At 35.9% G+C, this 21,618-nt stretch overlaps 1 protein-coding gene across 12 annotated transcripts in view; it reads left to right on the forward strand.

The window, feature by feature from the left end:
* DOCK3 (dedicator of cytokinesis 3) overlaps positions 1 to 21,618 on the forward strand; it is a 405,644-nt gene that overhangs the window by 124,005 nt on the left and 260,021 nt on the right. For all 12 annotated transcript variants that reach the window (XM_067754576.1, XM_067754570.1, XM_067754573.1 and 9 more), the window contains exon 5: positions 1,551 to 1,647. In XM_067754576.1, coding sequence (XP_067610677.1) covers positions 1,551 to 1,647 — 97 coding nt within the window. The remainder of the gene's footprint in view (positions 1 to 1,550; positions 1,648 to 21,618) is intronic.

Genomic DNA, 21,618 nt, shown 5'->3' on the forward strand with positions numbered 1-21,618 from the left:
AATTGAGGTAAGTCCAAAGTTTTAGAACTTTAAAATAGGAACAATGTAATTTTTCCATAGATCTCAGTGATTAAAGTAGCTGGAGACCCAGTAGGTGAAACTTTCAAGAAATTTTATTCCAGTTTATCCTATACAGCATTTCTGCTTTAATGTTACTAAAACCCAACACTCTTACAGCATCTCCCATGTCTCTCTATTTCCATAGTGTCAAGTTTAAATCTCAGCCTTGCACTGAAAATTCACCTTATAAATTTGATGAATATGGATAGTGCTCTGGCATCATTCCAAGATGATTTTTTTTATCTGCTGGAATAAATCACAGAAAATAAAAAAGAAAGCCGTATAGCATAATCAAGTAACATATATTCATTGATGCTCCATATTAATACACGGTCACCTTTGAACACAGTGGTGGTTTGTCAGCTGTGTAGAGAAATGATACTTAATGCTAATTTGTGAAATGAATTTTCCTTTGTTGCTTGCAAGTGGATGATGTTCTCTTTGGCTAACAAATTGGAGTATAGGTTCCATCCACCTCAGCATATCAGTATATAAAATCTTTGGTCCCAGAAAATATTTCATTAACTCTCAAAAGTGGCATAGACATTATAAAAATATTATCAAGTCATGCCCTTACTTTGAACAACCTTTCAGTATCGTCTCATTCATTCTCAATGCCCTGTGGTGACCTAAATGGGAAGGAAACCCAAAAAAGAGGGGATATATGTATATGTATAGGTGATTCACTTTGCTGTACAGTGGAAACTAACACGACTTTGTAAAGCAACTATGCTCCAATAAAAATTAATTAAAAAAAAGGTCTGGTATCTTTAGTATCATTTGGAAAGGCCCTGTGAGAGCTGGCCTCAGTCATACCAGTCTTCTTTAAGTTCTTAGATATGTGAAATTCTTTACCATCTCAGTGACTTCTGGTATATTGTTTCCTCTGCAGGTGACACCACACCTGTCCCTCCCAACAAACTTTTCTGTCGTGACCTTTTTGCATCTTTTGGGCATTGCCATTTCTTCAGAGAAGACTTCACTTATCTTCTCTTCTTTAATTGTGTCCCCCAGCTAAAATCTCTGTTAGTACAATTTGGTTTCTTTCTTAGATTCATTGCTATCCATATCTGTTGTGATTATTTGTCTAATTCCCTATCCACAATAAGAGCTCTATGAAGATAGGGACCCTGTCCATTTTTGTTCACTGATAAATCCTTGGCAATTAGCACAGGGACTGGCACCATAATGGATGTTGCTTACAAGGTAGTTGGAGAGAAACCTAGTACCTTTCTGTTTCCAGGATCACAGTTCCTCTACCAGACCCAGAACTCCTCAATGGACAAGTTGAGGAAACTTGTTTACATTAATTCAGTTCACTTATATTATTGCAGTATATTACTGCTAAACAATATGTATTCAATTAGATATACCTCTCTTTATATTTGCATGAATTTAAATTTGATTTACATGTGTTGAAAAGGTCAGTAGACAGTATTCTGGTATTTTATCAAAGATAATGGGACTGTTTGTTGTGGCTCTGGTTCTAGGCAGTATGAAACTGTGGTTCCACTTGAAGATTCTATTGTGACTGAAGTTACAGCAACTCTGCAAGAATGGGCCAGTCTGTGGAAACAACTCTATGTGGTAAGTAGTTTATAACTATTTTACTAGATCATTAAAGTTAATTGTACCAAGTGAAAACATTATTGTACTTGTGCCAGTTGCAAATTTATAGATTTCTGAATATTGAGTTTTTCAAATGTATGTTCCTAATATTAACTGAAACACAGTAGACTTGAGTTTTGTCCAGCCTGAAGAGAACACATTACTCATATACCTGCAGTTCTCTCCATCCTATTCCAGTCAATAGAATGTAAGTTCCATAACACCAAGGATTTTAGCTGTCTTACTCGTTGCTGTATCCCCAGAAGCTTTCACAAAACAGGTCTTTATTAAATGAATGAACAAACTTCAGAGTTACATTGTGAACCTAATGGTGGGTAAAGGCCAAGAAGCTGTATCAACACTTTCTTACAGCTAATAAGCTTAAAGGATATGTCATATATGATACTTTTTGCCAAGCCAACAATTACTAGGTTAATAAAACCTCAGTTCATATCCTCTGGAAACTTAGAGAGTAGAGGGTGATAGGACACAAAAAATATAGACTGAAAATAAGTGGCAGGGTTTGGGTTCTGAACAAGATGGAGTAAACACATTCTGTTTTTCTCCTACTAATCACAAAAATCCTGGACAAAACTCATGAAATACCCTACCAGAAAACTCTGAAAGTTAGGGAAAAGAAGGTGGACTATCTAAGGACCTTGAGACTCAAGGATTGAGTGAGTTCCCTGATTGTCTATTTTTCTTGCCTCCCATATATCTTGGTCTGGATTGTAGAGAAGTCTACAACCTGGAAATGCTAATGAGTGCAGACAAAAAAATAGTGCCAAGGAAAGCCTGTTCTCTCTAGCCAAAGGATGGCCCAGCAAGATAGAAACATCCTAACCTATCCCATCCGTTCTCTAGGAGAACATCACAATAAAATCTATACCCCCTCACACTCAAACAGGCATTACAGCAGCAGTATCCATGACCAGAGCTTTGTCTCACACACACCCTTCCCCCACCTGCAGTAACAAGGAGATGTCCCCCTCCAGTGGAGCCTGTGGGTCAAACTTTGACTTCTCCTCTTCCCTGCTAAGTAATGAGGCAGTCCCCTTCCTCAGCAGAGCCTGTAGGGAGGACTGTCTTCCACCCCACCAGAATTTACAAGGTGGCAACTCTCTTCAGCAGAGCCTGTGGGTGAGACCCTGGCTTTCACAACTACACAGCATTAACAAGATGGTGCCCTTACCCTGCAGAGTTTTGAGGCAGAACTCGACTTTCTTCCATGCTCTGAAGTAAGGAAGAAGCATTCCTCCACAGAGGAGCCTGTGGTTGGAGCTTTTGATTTCCACTCCCCTTGCAGTAATAAGGTGGTACCCTCCCCAGCTGAGCCTGTGGGTTCATTGACTTTCACAAATCCCCACTCCCCTGCATATTACCCTATTTTCTATGCCTGCTCTGCTGAAATGAGGCAGTGCTTCTCCCCACTCAAGCCCATGCTGAGGATAATGGGGAGTGGAGTTCTGTCGTATAGGTAACATGTAAATAGAGAAAACCGAGGAGTACTGGAGAGACTTTATAAACTAAATTGACATTTGAAACACAGTCCACAAAAGTGAGCCTGCGATCACATTCAGAATCTAAACAGGTTGACCATTCACTAAAATAAAAGATTTAAGTAGGAATTAGAGTATGATAGTATAGTACTTAAAATGTCCAGCCTACAACCCCAAATTACTCGTCATATGAAAAAATCAACTCTAACAAGAAAAGGCAATCAACAGAGGCTAACTTTGAAATGACACAAATGTTGGAATCATCAATAAGGATTTTAAAGCAGCTTTTGTAAAACTGCTCCAGTGAGCAATTATGAATTCTCTTGAAACAAATGAAAACATAAGAAACTGCAGCAAATAAGTAGAAAATATAAAGAATCAAATGAAAATCTTAGAACTGAAAAATACAATAACCAAAGTTTAAAAATTACTGGTTAGACTAAATAGCAGAATGGAAAGGACAGAGGAAAGAGTTAGTGAACTTCAGGATGGATCAGTAGAAATTATGTAGTCTGAATAATGGAGAGAAATTGAAAAAGTGAACTTAGACTCAGAGACCTGTGGGACAATAACAAAAGGTATAACATTTGAGGCATCAGAGTACTAGACAGAGAGGACAGGATGTGGAATTTAAAAAATATTTGAAGAAATATTGGCTTAAATCTTATCAAATTTGCAAAAGACATAATTCTACAGATTCAAGAAGCTGAGTGAACTCCCAGCACAATAAACCTAAAGATATCCATACCCGGACCCATTATAGTTAAACTTTTGAAAATTAAAGCCAAAGAAAAAATCTTGAAAGGGAAACCAAACATTGCTATTAGGGAAAGGGCAATTTGAAACAACAACAGATTTCCTATCAGAAATTGTGGAAAACAGAGGAAGTGCTAAAAAAAAAAAAAAACAACCTGATGTCACCCCAGAATTGTGTATCCAGGAAAAATATACTTAAGGAATGAAAGAGAAATCAACACATTGTCAGATGAAAGAAAGCTAGCAAAATTTGTTGCCAGCAAATTGGTTGTAAAATAATGACTATGAAGGAAGTTCTTCAGACACAAAGGAAGAGATAATGGAAGGACAGTTGGGATATTAGAAATGGAGAAAGCAGTGGAACGGATAAATAAATCCTCTTCAGTTTAAAAAATTGTCAGATGATACAAAGCAAAAATTACTACATTTACATGGTTCTCAATGTATATAGAGGTTATATTTAAGAAAACTGTATCAAAAGTGGGAAAGGAAAGGGACATAAAGTGTGGCAAGGTATTTGTGTTCCACTCAGGGTAGTAAAATGTTGATACTAGCAGGCTATAGTAAGTTACACACACACACACACACACACACACACACACACACACTGTAATCTCTAGAGCAGTCATTAAAAATATTATATGGTAATTCAAAAAGAGTCATGTACCACAGTGTTCATTGCAGCACTATTTATAATAGCCAGGACATGGAAGCAACCTATGTGTCCATCGACAGATGAATGGATAAAGAAGTTGTGGCACATATATACAGTGGAATATTACTCAGCCATAAAAAGAAATGAAATTGAGTTATTTGTAGTGAGGTAGATGGACCTAGAGTCTGTCATACAGAGTGAAGTAAGTCAGAAAGAGAAGAACAAATATCGTATGCTAGCACATATATATGGAATCAAAAAAACATGGTTCTGAAGAGCCTAGGGGCAGGACAGGAATAAGGACACAGACATAGAGAATGGACTGGAGGACACAGGGAGAGGGAAGGGTAAGCTGGGACGAAGTGAGAGAGTGACATGGACATATATACACTACCAAATGTAAAATAGATAGCTAGTGGGAAGCAGCCGCATAACACAGGGAGATCAGCTCGGTGCTTTGCAACCACATAGAGGGGTGGGATAAGGAGGGTGGGAGGGAGATGCAAGAGGGACGGGATATGGGGATATATGTATACATATAGCTGACTCACTTTGTTATACAGCAGAGAATAACACAACATTGTAAAGCAATTATACTCCAATAAAGATGTTAAAGAAAGTATTATATGGGGATATAATAAAACTATTGTAAATAAATGAAAATGGAGTACTAAAAATGTTCAAGTAACCTATAGGAACATAAGAAAGGGGAAACAGAGGAAGGTAAAATGGAGGGAACAAACAGAAGTACTAAAATGGCAGACTTAAGTCCTAACATATGAATAATTAAGAGGTAGGAAATGGTAGAATTGATCAAAAAAGACTGAACTGTGTTTTGTCTATAAGAAACTCACTTCATATGCAATGACACAGGGAGGTTAGGAGATAGAAAAATACATACCGTGCAAACACTAATCAGAAGAAAATTGGAATGGCTGTACTGAAAAGAGATAGTAATATTAAGTATGAATTATCTCTTCCTTAAATAAATGTAAATAAAAAAACTTACTTTAGTGGAAAAAATTGATGTCAGAATAAAGAAAACTACTAGGAAGAAAGGGACATTTCAAAATGATAAAAAGATCAAAAAGATCAAGTCTTAAGTACGCATGCACCAAAAAACAGAGTTGGGAAATAAATGAAGTAAAACCTTAAAGGACTTAGTGGAGAAAATAGTTGAAACTAGAGAAATCAGATATTATACTTGGGGATTTATAACCCCTCCACTTACTAAAGGATATAACTACTAAAAATTATCAAGGATAGGGAAGAACTGAACAGTGCCGTCAACCATCAGGATCGAATGGAAATTTTTAGAACATTCCACCCAGTGAAATCAGAATAAAGATTGTTTTCAAGCATACATGGGACATTCACCAAGAGTGACAATACCTTAGGTCATAGAACAGCTGTTAACAAATTTGTAATAATTCATGTCATACAAAGGGTATTCTGACCATAATGGAGACAGCCTAGAAATCGATAACAGAAAGATTACAGAAAAATATCGAAGCACTTAGAAATTAAAGAAGCCACTCCTAAATAATCCATGTATCAAAGAGAAAGTCTCAAGAGAAATAAAAAAGTATATTAAAACTGAATGTAAATGAAAATGTAACGTATTAAAATCTGTGGGATGCAGCTAAAGCAGTGCCGAGAGAGACGTTTATAGCATTAAGTGCATATAACAGAAAAACGTGTCAAATGCAGCTCCTACTTCACGAATTTAAGTTAGGCGGAGAAAGACAAAGATAAATATCATATGAATATGATCTCTCTTATATGTGAAACCTTAAAAAAAGAAAAAAAAAAGGAAGCGCATAGGTATAGATAATAGAGACAGGTTGGTGGTTGCCAGAAGTGGGGAGTCAGAGAAATGGATGAAGGGGGTCAAAAGGTAACAACATAAAAAGAATCTAAATTTAAGCAAGCAGAATGAAGGAAAAAAATAACAGAAATTAATGAAATTAAAAATAGAAAAACAGTAGAGGAAAAACCAATCACACCAAAAGCCAGTTCTTGAAAATATCAATAAAATTGATAAATATTTAGCAAAATGAGAGAAAATAGTAATTATCAATACATTAGGAGTAAAGAAAAAGATATCACTATAGATACCACAGATATTAAATGGGTAATAAGAGAATACTATAAACAACTTTGTACACGTAAATGACAGTTTAGAGAAACAGAACAAATCCTTGAAAACCACATATTACCAAAACTCACCCAAGACAAAATAGATAATCTGAATATCTGACAGCTATTAAAGTAATTGAATTTATAATGAAAATCCTTCTAAAAAAAGAAATGTCCAGGCACAGATGGTTCTAGTGGTGAATTCTACCAACGATCTAAAGAAGAAAAACCACCATATCGTATCAATTGATTCAGAAAAAGTATTTGAGAAAATTCAACTTTCATGATAAAAACTCTTAGCAAACTAGGAATATAAGGGGACTTTCTCACCCTGATAAAGGGCATTTATTAAAATGTACAGCAAACATCATACTTAATGATAAAAGTCTTCTTTGGGGAATAAGGTAAGGATGTCTGCTCTCAACAAGCCAATTCAACTTAGTAGTAGAATACTTAACCAATGCAGTAAGGCAAGTAAAGGAAGGAAGACACATGCGGATTAGAATGAAAACATAAAGGTGTTCGTATTCGCAGACGATATGATTGGCTACCTCGCAAATCCCAAGGAATCCACAAACACTAGAGTTTACAAAAGATAGTTCTGAAAATAAGTAAGTTTTCAGTTGCAGGATATCAGGTCAAAATACACGCACAAACTCTCTCTCTCTCCCTCTCTCAATCATATTGCCACATATTGGCGGTGAACAATTGGAAACCAAATTTTAAAACATACATCGTTTACAGTTGCTCAAAAATGAAACATTTAGGTATAAATCCAACAAAACATACAATTTCTATATGCTGAAAACCACAAAAATGCTAATGAACAAAAGCAAAGATGACAATAAATAAAGGGACAGACATGACATGTTCATGGGTTGGAAGACTCAGATATTAAAAATGTCTGTTCTACCCAGATTGATCTGTATATTTAATTCTTGAAACAGTCCTAGCAGGATATTTCGTAAATATAGAGAAGGTGATTCTAAAATTTATAAGGGAGTACAAAAGAAGAATAAAGTTAGAGGAATCATGTTACCTAATTTTAAAGCTTACTATAGCTACAGTAATCAAGATGGAGTGGTATTGGCAGAGAGATAGACACAGATTATAGATTAAGGGAACAGGATAGAGAGTTCAGACGTAGATTCAGTCAAGTAAGGGCAACTGATTTGTGGCAAAGGTGCAAAAGGAATTAAACAGAGGAAACATGCTTCTGTCAACAAATGGTTAGGTGGAGTAGTTGGACATTCAGAGGCAAAAACAAAAAACTTGACTTAAACCTCATTTCTTATACATCATAGACCTAAATGTTAAACATAAAACTATAAAAATTTTAGGAGAACATATAGGAGAAAATCTTCATGACCTGCAATTAGGTGAAGAGTTCTTAAGCATGACACTAAAGGAACAGTCCATAAAAGTAAAGGTTGATAAATTTGACTTCATCAAAATGAAAAATTTTGCTCTTGAATGACCCTGTTAAAGGATGAAAAGATAAGTCATAGACTGGAAGAAAATATTTTCAAATCACATATCTGTCAAAAAACTTGTATGTAGAATATATAAAGAACTTTCTAAACTGAACAGTAATTCTAGCAGTAATTTCTAACCAGTTAGAAAATGGGCAGATGACTTGAATAGACACTTCATCAAGGAGGATATATGGAGAGTCAATAAGAACATGAAAAGATTTTCCATATAATTAGCCATTAGGGTAATTGAAATTAATGCATCTTTTCTCCCATTCTGAGGGCTGTCTTTTTGTTTTGTTCATGGTTTCCCTTGCTGTGTAAAAACTTTTAAGTTTAATTAGATTCCATTTGTTTATTTTTGTTTTTATTTTCATTAATGTAGGAGGTGGATCAAAAAAGATCTTGCTGTGGGTTATGTCCAAGAGTGTTCTGCCTATATTTTCCTCTAAGAGTTTTATAGTGTCCAGCCTTACATTTAGGTCTTTAATCCATTTTGAGTTTATTTTTGTGTACAATGTTAGGGAGTGTTCTAGTTTCATTCTTTTACATATAGCTGTCCAGTTTTCCCAGCACCACTTATTTTGAGTGCTTACCTTGTGCCTGTGCTTCACTTTTTACATACATTACCTCATTTTAATTATCACTACAATTACAATTATTCTCATCATATTACTGATTAGAAACTGATCCTTAGAGAGGATAAGGAATGTGCCCAAAGTCATATAAATAGTAAATGTTCAGCCAGACCCCAAATCTAAGTTCATTAGACTCCAGGGCTCTTAATAACTCATTATTTATCTTCTGAATTAAATTCTTTTAATATTGATATATCTCTCATACAATTTATGGTGATTTTAGTAGTTACTTATTATCATCTTCTGAAATGGTAGTTTCATTTATTAGAATGAAGATTATGTGGCAACAGCACCCCCTCCAAAATTGTAAAATAATCGTCCCTTAAAAAAAATAGACCTTTATTTCTTTTTCAAGTAGGCACAGGCAGTCTGGATTTGGTATGGCAGCTCTACCATCATAAAGGACTCAGGCTCATTCTGTTCTCCTGCTCTATCTTTCTCATTATAGTGCTTCAGCTTTGTAGCCCCAAATGCCTAGCTCTAGTAGCACATCTGCACGCCAGCTGTAGGAAGGAGGAAGAGAAAGAAAAAAGACATGCTCTTTTCTTTAAAGGATAGTTCTTGGAAGTTGCTCAGAACATTTCTTGCCTACTTCCTGTTGGTCAAAACTCAATCACAGGGTAACCTCTAGCTGAAAAAAGAGGCTGAGAATTGGTCTTTATTTAAGATGGCCATATACTAGCCCCAAATCAGGCATTCTATGACTGTAGAAAAAGTGGAGAATGAATACTGAGGGACCACTAGCAATCTTGGCCACAGCAACTGTGAAAATTATTTTTCTGTAAACTTCTGTTGTGTTTTTCTTTTCTGCCAAATTTTTTGTGAAATAGTGGAATAATGCCTTCACCAACACTTTAATGTATGTGGAGAAGTGAATTTTAGGTAAAATATGAAAAAGTAATGAAGTTGTTGGTAAGAATCATTAGAATCACCCAAGCTTGCCTTTGATATGTTTTGGTAACTTGACATGCATTTGTGAGGGTAAATATATTGTACCTAAAAGTTAAAATCATACAGATAACGATGTCTTCTTTTACAACAGCTCATCTTATTCAGAAATGTTCTGGATAAATTAGAGCTGCTATTTGATGCAGTAGTTTAGAACACTTAACATTTGAAAAATCTTTTAGGTGTGCTTTAAGGCTTATATATTTGCTTACCAATTTTCCAGAGATATGGAAAAACTTGAAAGTGAGAGGCTGTAGTGGAAAGAGGACTACTGCAAATCATGATTTTTATACTTTATACCCCAAATTTGAAATTTCCCTTACAGTTTTTAAATTCACTTTTTGATGAATGGAATGTTGCCTTTCTTTGCCATTTTAACAAACTGCAGTGTTTCTGGTTAATTCTTTTTAATTTGTTGTTAATATCACAAGTGTCAAATGATTGTTCTTATTCTTTTATACAGATAGGAGGTCAGACATGTAGCCAGTTGAATTCAAAACAAATGAATACAAGTCTTTTCCAAATGACTTTCTACAAGAAGAGAATAAAAATCTGTAATGTTACCAAAATCAGAAAGCCAAACATTCTCCCTTTGTTTTCCCTACTTAATTTCAAACCTTATAGTTCCTTTCTTGATCTAACTTTACTAAGAGGCAGTTAATTACCTGGCTGTCCTCTGAGAAGTATACTTAAGAGCCCGAATGAATCTAGGTTAACAATGTCTAAAGTCTAATTTATCTGATTTTGAAAACAAAAGGAAAATAATTTAAATAAAAGACAGTAAACTATGAGAAACAAGTCTCAACATATGTGACTATAAAGATTAATATCTTAAGATGTTAAAAAAAAGATTAATATCTTTCTGTAAATAGAGTGTGTACAAGTCAATAAGAAAACCAGTAAAAACACTGCAGATATTCAGCAAAGGATAAAACAAGCCATTCATAAAGCATTACATTAGGGAGATATTCAGTCTTACAAACAATCAAGGACATGGAAAGTAAATCAATGAAGTAATAAATTCTCCTTCGAATTAACAAGTAAGAAAGTGGAAATTATCCTCTGCCATTGAATTTTTGCTGAAATGAATACCTCCATATCCACTTTGCTGGTTGATATCAAGTTTTTGTTCGCACATTTGAAAAATAGTTTGGGAAAAGCCTTCAGATTCTTCAGACCCTAGTAATTCTAATTCTGGGAATTTGTTTTAAGATAAAGTTAAATATGGGAGTGGGTTGAATTGCAGTCTCATAAATATTTCCATTAAAGCATTATTTGCAATAGCAAACATAAGTTTACTTTCCTGAATGTGCCAACTGTAGTCCAAGTAAGACACAGATAAGCTGGTGTTTACATCTAAAGAGCTGTTAGAAAAATTTAAATAGTATGTTACATACTGAAGTGAATTTATGCAAAATTATAAAGTATAACTTCATCTATATTCTGAAAACATATTTGGGGAAAAAATGAAAAAAATTCACCAGTATATTAATGGAGATTAATTGAGGGGTTAAGATGTTAGATGTCTTCTTTTTCTAATCTTTGTTTTCAACATCTTGAATTGTGAATATATATTATTTTGATTGTTAGGAAAAAATAACCTAAAGCTTTCATCAAAACAATAATGATATTGTGAAATAATACTACCAATGTTAAGTGAATAATATGTGTATACAAGAGCTTAAGGTAAGAGATGACACTACCTAATTTTCTACGTTTAACTTTTATCATAGCATCAGCAAGTGTATGTTAAATTCTAGGGAAGGGGCTTTGGACCTAGGCTCAGATCTTGGCTTTTCACCTTCTATGTTAGTCTTCTGGTTAGGTCTTAGCTTTATAATAGCCATTTATAGCACAGAGAATTATTTCAAAGGGTTGTAAGAGATTAAATAAAATTGCATATAAAGCTTCAAGCACTCAATCAGTGTTAATTGCATTATTCCGTTTTTGATATGAACTATATATCTCTCCAGATATGCATAACTGATGTTGCAATTTGTCACTTAAGAACTATCTATGCATAGAGAAATAAATAGACTCAATGAAATGGACTTCATTTGCATAATGGGGTATTTGGAAAAGAGTATATGTATACTTGAGCCAGGGTAGAAAAATCTTCATCTCTCTGAGGCAGTTAAAACCATAATCTCCTCATCCAGTAATCTTATTTTGATGTGAAAAAGATCATCTGAGAACCGTCATTTGTGGAAAACAATGACATCATTACTCACTCCTGTCAAAAGCAAGACTGCCAAATTTTAAATAGATATTTATGCTACAGTACTTTTTTTTTTTTTAAACCAAAAGCACATTAGAAGTCGTATATAGAAGATACGTTTCTCCTTTTGCCAAGATAACAATTGAGGCCAGTAAAGCTAGAAAAGAAACTTACTACTCAGAATTATCCTTATTCTTCATCTCTAGAGTTACTACAGAAATGAGAAAAAGCGAAGTTTCCAACAACTAAGAAATCTTCATCAAAAAACTGTGTAGTTGTTTCTATTTTCCATGATAGGGTTTAACATCCAATTATAGTGTCTATTAAGATGACAGTAAAAACTAAATAGAACAGGCATGTGTACTTGCATTAATCTTGGACTATGAATTTTCCTTCATGTGTGTAACTGAAGGATTTTATAATTGTAGCTAAGTAGGTTTAATCATTTGTACTATTTTAGGGTAACATTAGAAATTTTGCTTTTCTATTAAAAACTCACCTTTATTTAATTGGATATCTATGATGAAGCTTACCCTGTAGTTTACTTTTTCCTTTGTGATAGAATATAACTTAGTACAGCAATATTTTCATGTTATAGAAAGCTATTAAACATATTTCGACTAGAACGTAGTTACTTAAGATGATATGCTTTATAACAGTTCCACTTTGTATTGCTATAAGAGTTTAAAAAATTTTTTTCAGGAATCCTAAAAATGAATAATTTCTAGATTTTATTAGAAATAAGGCACAGTTCTCGAAATTCTGCTGAATAGTGTCTTTCTAATCTTTGGAAGATTAAGTCTGTAAATGGAAGGCAACATTTCATATTGAGGCCCCACCTAAAGAACAGAAGATATAAAATTCATTTTTATGTTTGTCTCAAGAATATTGATTTGACAAACGTTAAGAACATATGTGTTTACGTCATCATATGTTTAGGGTGCGTATAAGAGGAATTCAGCAGAGACTGAATGCATAGGCTCTGGAGAGAGACTTCCTGAGTTCAAATTCAGATGCCACAACTCGGTAGCTGTGTGATTTTGTGCCTGTTAGCTTCCTCCTAGGAGATGATAATGGTATCTGTTTCCTAGGGTTACCATGTTGTTTAAATGAAATAAAAAACTTAGAACACCTTTTAAGTGCTTGAACGCTTACTTGTTATTTCATTTTTGTTGTTAGTAAGAATGATACTTGCTATTGTAAGCGTCTATTCCTTAACCAAGTTTTCCACTTGCTTTAGTCCTACATTTTTTCAAATATATCCTAGCCCCCATCCCACCTTACTCTTAAAATTTCAGTCTTTAAAACTGGCAAGCTCTTTTTCTTGCTGCATTTAAAAATAATTTTGTATATAACAAAATGATATTTTTAAAGGGTTTTCTCTCAAAATATGTTGTAAATCAGTATTTTAATGACTTAAGGCTTTTTGTTTTCAACTGAGCATAACTTTTAGTGTATTTTATTTTAGCTAGGTTTAAAATCTGAAAGAATATTTTGGCAGGCACCGTGTGGCTATCCAGTAGCTGGATTCCTTTTCTTCCTTGTTAAAAGAGCCAGAACTGTTTAGGTTGGCATTGTGTACAGCTAAAGTATCCATCTTTCCAGACTCCCTTGAAGTTAGGGGACGCCATGTGATGCATTTCTGGCCATAAATTATATGCAAAAGTTTCTACAAGGGGTTTCTGGGTGAGCCATTGTTTTTCTTGTAATAAGTGACTTCCTGTATTGGCATATGGTAGAGTTGCCATCTTATTACCAAGAGATGACGGTTATGTTAAAAAGTACCTTCCAAGGATGGCAGAGCACAAAGATGGAAGGTATTTAAGATATTGCTGATATTGTAGGATCACTGTAGAAGCCCTGGACTGTTTACTTTTGAATTTTTTATGTGAAAAAATAATCCTTGTTTTTGTTAACTCCTTTTATTATATGTGTTAAATGCAGCCAAACACAAACCTCGTTGACTGATGAGATGTCACTGAAAGAATAGTGAACTTACTAATTAAATGATTGATTCCCACTACTTTTAATTTACTGATTTTATTTTTCTGTAAAATGGGGGCTTGCCTTCACTACTCTCTGTATCCATTGAAATGGAAAAATTGATTTTTGAATTGTTTATATAAAAATGCATATTTTAAAATGTACTTTTTCTTTCAAGTTGAAATTTCAGTCATTTGATCATTTTAATCTTAATACGAGACATATTCTATAGTTTGAAATCTTAATAGACTCCATGAAGACATAATAACTGTAGAAAAGATAACCTTAAGTAGTTGATATCATTTCATTTTATTTTACTGCCTTTTCCAGTCAGCTCAGTTTTCTTTGCGAAGTAAACTTTCATTTCAGTGTGGTTGAAAGTATTTGTTTGCAGGAGAAATGATTTATCACGGTTCTTAGATTACTTTTGTATCATCGTAGGGGAATTGTGTTAATAGAATAAGAATATTGGGATACTAGTATGGGAACAGAATGTTAAAACTGCACTGTTTCTGTCTTACATACACTCACATCCTATTATGAACAGAACTACCCTCCTGCCACCCACATGCAAGATATCCTTAGAAACTGTGAAGCATGTTTGGCTAGCATTAGGTCAATTTAATGAAATATGTGTAACACCTGTCCACTAAAACTACAAACCATTGTTGAAAGAAATTAAAGAAGACCTAAATAAATGGAGAGATAATCAGTGTATAGTGATCAAGATAGTGTGGTATTGGGGGCTTCCCTGGGGCGCAGTGGTTGAGAGTCCGCCTGCCGATGCAGGGGACACGGGTTCGTGCCCTGGTCCAGGAAGATCCCACATGCCTCAGAGCGGATGGGTCCGTGAGCCATGGCCAAAAAAAAAAAAAAAAAAAGATAGTGTGGTATTGATGAAAGAAAAGACATGTACATCACTGGAACTGAACAAAGACAACAATTGACCACACAGATATGGTCAGTTTTTTCCATTTATTTATATATTTTAAATAAAGATTATATATAATTTAAGGTGTACAACATGATGATTTGATACACAATATGCATAGTGAAGTGAATGCTAGAGTTAAGCTAATTAACATGTCACCTTCTCCTCACATAGTTACCATTTTTGTGTGTGTGATGAGTGCCCCCAAAATCTACTCTCTTAAGTATATTTCCAGTAATCAATGTAGTAGTATTAAGTATAGTCATCATGCCTGTGTATTAGTTCTCTAGGCTTATTCATCCTAGAAAACTGCTACTTTGTACCCTTTGACCAACATCTCCCCATTTCCCCAGCCCCTGATAACTGTTGTTCTACTCTCTGCTTCTGTAAGTTCTACTTTCTTTTTTTTTAAGATTCCACATATAAATGAGGTCATACAGTATTTGTCTTTCTCTGTCTGGGGCTTATTTCATTTAGCATAATGCCCTCCACCTTTATCCACATTGTTGCAAGTGGCAGTATTTCCTTCTTTCTCATGGCTGAATAATATTCCATTATATATATATTACATAAGCATTAATATATATCCATTATATAATTATATATATCACATCTTTTTTTATCCATTCATCCATTGGTGGACACTTGGGTGTCACTATTGTGAATAATGCTGCAGTGAACAAGGGAGTGCAGCTATCTCTTTAAGGTCCTGATTTCATTTTCTTTGGGTATATACCCATAAATGGGATTGCTGGATCTTATGGTAGTTCTGTTTTTAGTTTTTTGAGGAATCTGCATGCTGTTTTCCATAATGACTTTACCAATTTGCATTCCCACCAACAGTGTACAAGGGTTCCCTTTTCTCCACATCCTCACCAACATTTGTTATCTTCTGACTTTGATAATAACCATTCTAGTTACATAACATTTGTAAGCCAACAGTTTAGACAACCTAGAAGAAATGGATAAGTTCCTAAAAGCATACACCCTTTCAAGACTGAATCATGAAGAAATAGATCTACAGGGACTTCCTGGTAGCACAGTGGATGAGAATCTGCCTGCCAATGCAGGGGACACAGGTTCGATCCCTGGTCCAGGAAGATTCTCCCTGCCTCGGAGCACCTAAGCCTGTGCTCCACAACTACTGAGCCTACAATCTAGAGCCTGCGAGCCACAACTACTGGGCCCGCATGCCTGGAGCCCATGCTCTGCAACAAGAGAAGCCACCGCAAGAAGCCTGTGCACTGCAACGAAGAGTAGCTCCTGTTCTCCACAACTAGAGAAAGCCCACGTGCAGCAACAAAGACCCAACACAGCAAAAAATAAATAAAAAAATTTTTTTAAAGAAATAGAACTATAGTTCAATGCATTGAATATCAATGAGGTGATATATTGTTGTTTTGACTCGCATTTCCCTGATGATTAGTGATGTTGAGCACCTTTTCATATATCTGTTGGCCATATTTATGTCTAATTTTGAGAAATGTCTATTCAAGTCTTGCCCATTTTAAAATCAGATTATTTCTTTTCTTACTATGAGTTGAGTTCCTTATATATTTTGGATATTAACCTGTTATCAGATGTATGGTTTGCAGGTATTTTCTCCCATTGTGTAGATTGTCTCTTCATTCTGTTGATTGTTTCCTTTGCTGCAGAAGCTTTTTAGTTTTAGTCCCACGTATCTATTTTTGCTTTTGATGTCGTATATAAAAAAAGCATTACCCAGGCCAGTGTCAACAAGCTTTTCCCCCATGTTTTCTTCTAATAGTGTTATGGTTTCAGGTCTTAAATTTAAATCTTTAATCCATTTTAAGTTTATTTTTGTAGATGGAGTGAGATGAGGGTTCAATTCATTCTTTCTAGGTAGAAAAGCAGTTTTCTCAAATGCCATTTTTTTTTAAGAGACTGTATTTTCCCCATTGTGCATTCTTGACACCTTTGTGGAAGACCATAAATCTGTAGACTTATTTCTGGTCATCATAGACACTGGGCTGTATGTCTCTTTTTATGACAGTACCATGCTGTTTTGATTAAGGTTTATAGTATATTTTGAAATCAGATAGTGTGATGCCTACAACTTTGGTGGGGATTTTTTCCCCCTCTCTTCAGATTGCTCTGACTGTTCACCATCTTTTGTGGTTCCATATGAATTTTAGGATTTTTTTTCTATTTCTGTGAAAAATGAAAGAAGGCCATTAGTATTTTTAAAAAAATAAATTTATTTAGTTTTGGCTGTGTTGGGTCTTCGTTGCTGTGTGCAGGCTTTCTCTAGTTGCGGCAAGTGGGGGCTACTCTTTAATTGCGGTGTGCAGGCTTCTGATTGCAGTGGCTTCTCTTGTTGAGGAACATGGGCTCTATGCACACGGGCTTCAGTAGTTGTGGCACGCGGGCTCAGTAGTTGTGGCTCACGGGCTCTAGAGCACAGGCTCAGTAGTTGTGCATGGGCTTAGTTGCTCTGTGGCAAGTGGGATCTTCCTGGACCAGGGCTTGAACCCGTGTCTCCTGCATTGGCAGGCGGATTCTTAACCACTGTGCCACCAGGGAAGCCCCCCATTAGTATTTTGATAGGAATTGCATTGAATCTGTTGATCTGTTTCTTCATAATTCAGTCTTGGAAGGTTGTATGATTTTAGGAACTTATCCATTTCTTCTAGGTTTTCTAAATTGTTGGCTTACAAATGTTCACTATAGTCTCTTGTGATTCTCTGTTTCTTTGGTATCATTTGTAATGTCTCCTCTTTCCTGGATGCATGGGCACTGACCCAAGTGGGCCTTGAGCCTGAGTCTTCCCAGGCCCGTCTGGCACCGGGTTTAGCCCAGTGCCTGATTACACATGAATTGGCTTAATCCTGAGCCTGCAGGGACTAGCCTGGTACTGGGGTCCAGTATGGGCAGGCTTGATACCTGAGACCACAGAGTCATGCTCAGTGTCTGGGACTGTGGTGTTGGTGTGTGAGAGCTAGAGTGCTGTTATGATGAGCCTAGGGCCTTAATCAGTGGTGGCAGTCCTGGAGCCTGGGTCCAAGGATACTGGCCCAGTGCTAAGATCTACTGCGGCAGGCCAGGCCTGTGTGCTGGTTTCACTGGACCCTGGGGCCACAGGGTCTGGTCTTTTCTGGTGCTGGAGGGGCCCCCAAGGCTGTAGGGTCTCTTGTGTTGGGGAAGCCCTAGAGCCTTGGCCGTGGGAGCTAGTCTGGAGGCTGGTGCCATGGGGGTTGCCTTGGTGCTACAGCAGACCAGGAGCGTGGGTCTGTGTGTGCTGGCTTCAAGGTTGGATCCATGGGGAGGCTGGGACCTGGCTTGGCACAGGGTTGAGCCTGGAAGTTAGGTCCGTAGGGGTCAGCTTGGCACAGATTGGGGCCGGAAGCCTGGCTGCATGGGGTAGGCCTAGAGGTCAGGTTGACAGGGGCTGGTGTGGCACAGGGCGGGAACTGGGACCATGGTCTGTGGTTGCCCACCTGGAGGCTGGATCCATGGAGGCTAGCCTGGCATTTGGTCCATGGGAACTAGCCTGGCACTACAGTGAGCCTGTGGCTGGTGATGGGGCAGGCCAGCATTTGGTTCCATGAGAGCTTGCCTGGGGCTGCAGGGGTTCACTTGGCACTGGCTGGTCTTGTGCTGGTGTCTGCAGTGAAGTAAGGTGCTCACTTCACTCTTCTTTCCCTATGGAGAAAGTGTATCTCTCTGCACTGGGCTGCTGAGGCTTTTAGAAGCAGTGACAGGGGTAACATGAAATTGTCTTTTCTGTTCTCTTCAATGTGTCTTTTCTTATTTCTGTGCTACACCCAGGAATCCTTAGCTCTCCTGAAGGTATTTTCGTGCATAGAAAGTTGTTCAGATTGAAATTTCTGTGAGAGGACAAGTGCTGGAAAGTCCTATACCACCATCTTGCTGATGTCACCTGTGGTCAATTAATTTTTGACTAAGATGACAAAGCACCTGAGTGGGGAAAAGGAAAGTCTTTTTAACAAATGAAAACAAATGAATATCCAACTGCAGGGGAAAAGGAACATTGACCCTTGCTTCATACCATACTCTACACCCAAATATAAAGCTAAAACTCTGTCTAACACTTCACAGTGAAAACACAAGAGAAAATCTTAGCAACCCAGAGATAGTGTAGATTTCATAGGACATTAAAAGCACAAATCATAAAAGAAAAACCTGACAATATCAGACTTCATCAAAATTAAAAACTTCTGTTCCTTGGAATGCACTGTCAAGAAAATGAAAAATAAGCAAACTGGGAGAAAATATTCTGTTACATATATCTGACAAGTGAATCACATGCAGAAAGAAGAACTCGTACAATAAGACAACCCAACAAGAAGAGGCAAAGTATTTGAATAGACAATTTACAGATGAAGAAATACGAATGACCAGTAAACAATGAAAAGATGCTCAACATCATTAGTTACCGGGGAAATACAAATTAAAACTACAGTGTGATACCACTGTGCATCTATTAGAATGGCTAAAATTAAAAAGACTGACAGTATCAAGTGTGGATAAGGAAGCAGAGCAACTGGAACTCTCATACACTGTTGGTGGGAATGTAAAATGGTAGACCCATTTTGGAAAATGGTGTGACAGTTTCTTATGTAGTTAAATATACATCTCCCCGAGATATTTACAATGACATGGAGATTTGTATACAGATTTTTTTTTTTGGTGGCTTTATTTGTAACAACCAATACTGGAAATATCTTAAATATCCATCAGTAGAAGAATAATCAAATTTTTGTATGTCCATATAAGTGAATACTAAGCAATAAAAATAAATGAACTCCACTGGTAAATGCATCATTGATGGATCTTAAAAACATGCTGGGGCTTCCCTGGTGGCGCAGTGGTTGAGAGTCTGCCTGCCAATGCAGGGGACACGGGTTCGTGCCCCGGTCTGGGAAGATCCCACATGCCGCGGAGTGGCTGGGCCTGTGAGCCATGGCTGCTGACCCTGTGCGTCCGGAGCCTGTGCTCCGCAACGGGAGAGGCCACAACAGTGAGAGGCCCACGTACCGCAAAAAAACCAAAAAAACATGCTGAATAGAAGGAGGTAGACTCAAAAGAGTACGTGTACTATGTGATTTCATTAATAAGTTCTAGAACAGGTAGAATTAATGTGTATTCACAGAAAGCAAATCAGTGGTTGTCTGGGGCTGGAAGTGGAGTTGAGGCTTAAATGCAAACAGATAGGCTAAAAATGCAAAGAAAACTTTGGAGAATGCAGAAGATATATGTCTTGATAGTTGTAAGAATTCCATAGTATATACATTTTGTTAAACTCATTGAATTGTACACTTAGAATAGGTACAGTTTATTATATGTAAACTGAAATACTCCATTGAAATACTGTATTGTGAGAAATACAATTTCCAAAAAAATAGATGTTTGAGTTGGACACTTTTTCTAATCAGTATCTCTGTTTATTCAGTCAATGCCACCAGTTAGGTACAACTGAATACAGTTCTAGTTAGGGAACCATTTTTAAAAGAATAAATTTGTATGTCATGTTCCAAACATTAAATATTTCTTTTACTGTTAGAAATTTTGAGAGTAATTGTATTTCTACCATTAGGGGATCATGAATTTTCATATTGCCCATCCCTAAACCTTTATCTGAGTCAAAAGCAACCTACTTACTTTGATGTCTTTGATTCTGAATGAGCATCCATTTTTCTGTTGTGGTCTTACATTTGTAATTTAGCATACATGAATATATATCTCACATATACAGCTTAAATAACAGCAACAACAATGGTCCAAGCACCTATGCACCTTAAGGAGTAGAACCAGTTTGGAAATCTTTCAAGACCATTTAATACTCCCCTACAATCACATTCCCTTCTTCTGCACAGTTAATGACTGTTTGGCATTTTGTGTTAAATTCCCCCTGCATTTCTTGATATATATATATATATATATATATATATATATATATATATATAATATTTCATATATTATTGTATATAAATATATATATAAATCTTTATAGTATAATAAGTATGTCAAACCTAAATTATACACATTTGTTTGGGTGTTTATATGGATAAAATTACTGTGTACATACTTCTCTACAACTTCCTTTTTATTCCTCAGTAGTATGTTTTAGACTTATTCATGTTATTGTATTACTAATTGTCCATTTCATGATTATATAGTATTCCATATGATTATACTATATTTATTCATTCCATTGTTTGTTGACATTAAGGTTAATTCCATTTTTTTGCACGTGTTCTGTAGTGACACTGGTCTATAATTTGCCTTTTTCCAGTGGCCTTTGTTGGGTTTTAGTATGAAGATTGTACTAACTTCATAAAATGAGTTAGAGAGTTTTCTTCTCTTTCTGTTTTTTTAAAAGAGTTTGTGTAAGTTTGTCATTACCTATTCCTTGAATATTTGGTAGAACTCAGTTGTAAACTATCTGTGATTGTGTTTTCTTCATGAGATGATTTTTTATATAACTGATTCCATTTCTGTAATGGTTTAGAAATCATTAAGGATTTTTAAAAACAATTTTTATAATTTCTTTGTCTAGGAATTTTTCTATCAAGTTTTTACTAGGAAAGACATAAATTTGCCTTCTGTAGAATCCATAGTTATTTCCCATTTTCATTCCTGTTATTGTTTATTCGTGCCATCTTATTCATCTCACTCAGACTTGCCAGAGGTTTGTCTGTTTTAATAACTTGTTCAGGTAATATCTTT

This window comes from Pseudorca crassidens, chromosome 10 (genome assembly GCF_039906515.1).
Source record: "Pseudorca crassidens isolate mPseCra1 chromosome 10, mPseCra1.hap1, whole genome shotgun sequence".
NCBI classification, from domain to species: Eukaryota; Metazoa; Chordata; class Mammalia; order Artiodactyla; family Delphinidae; genus Pseudorca; species Pseudorca crassidens.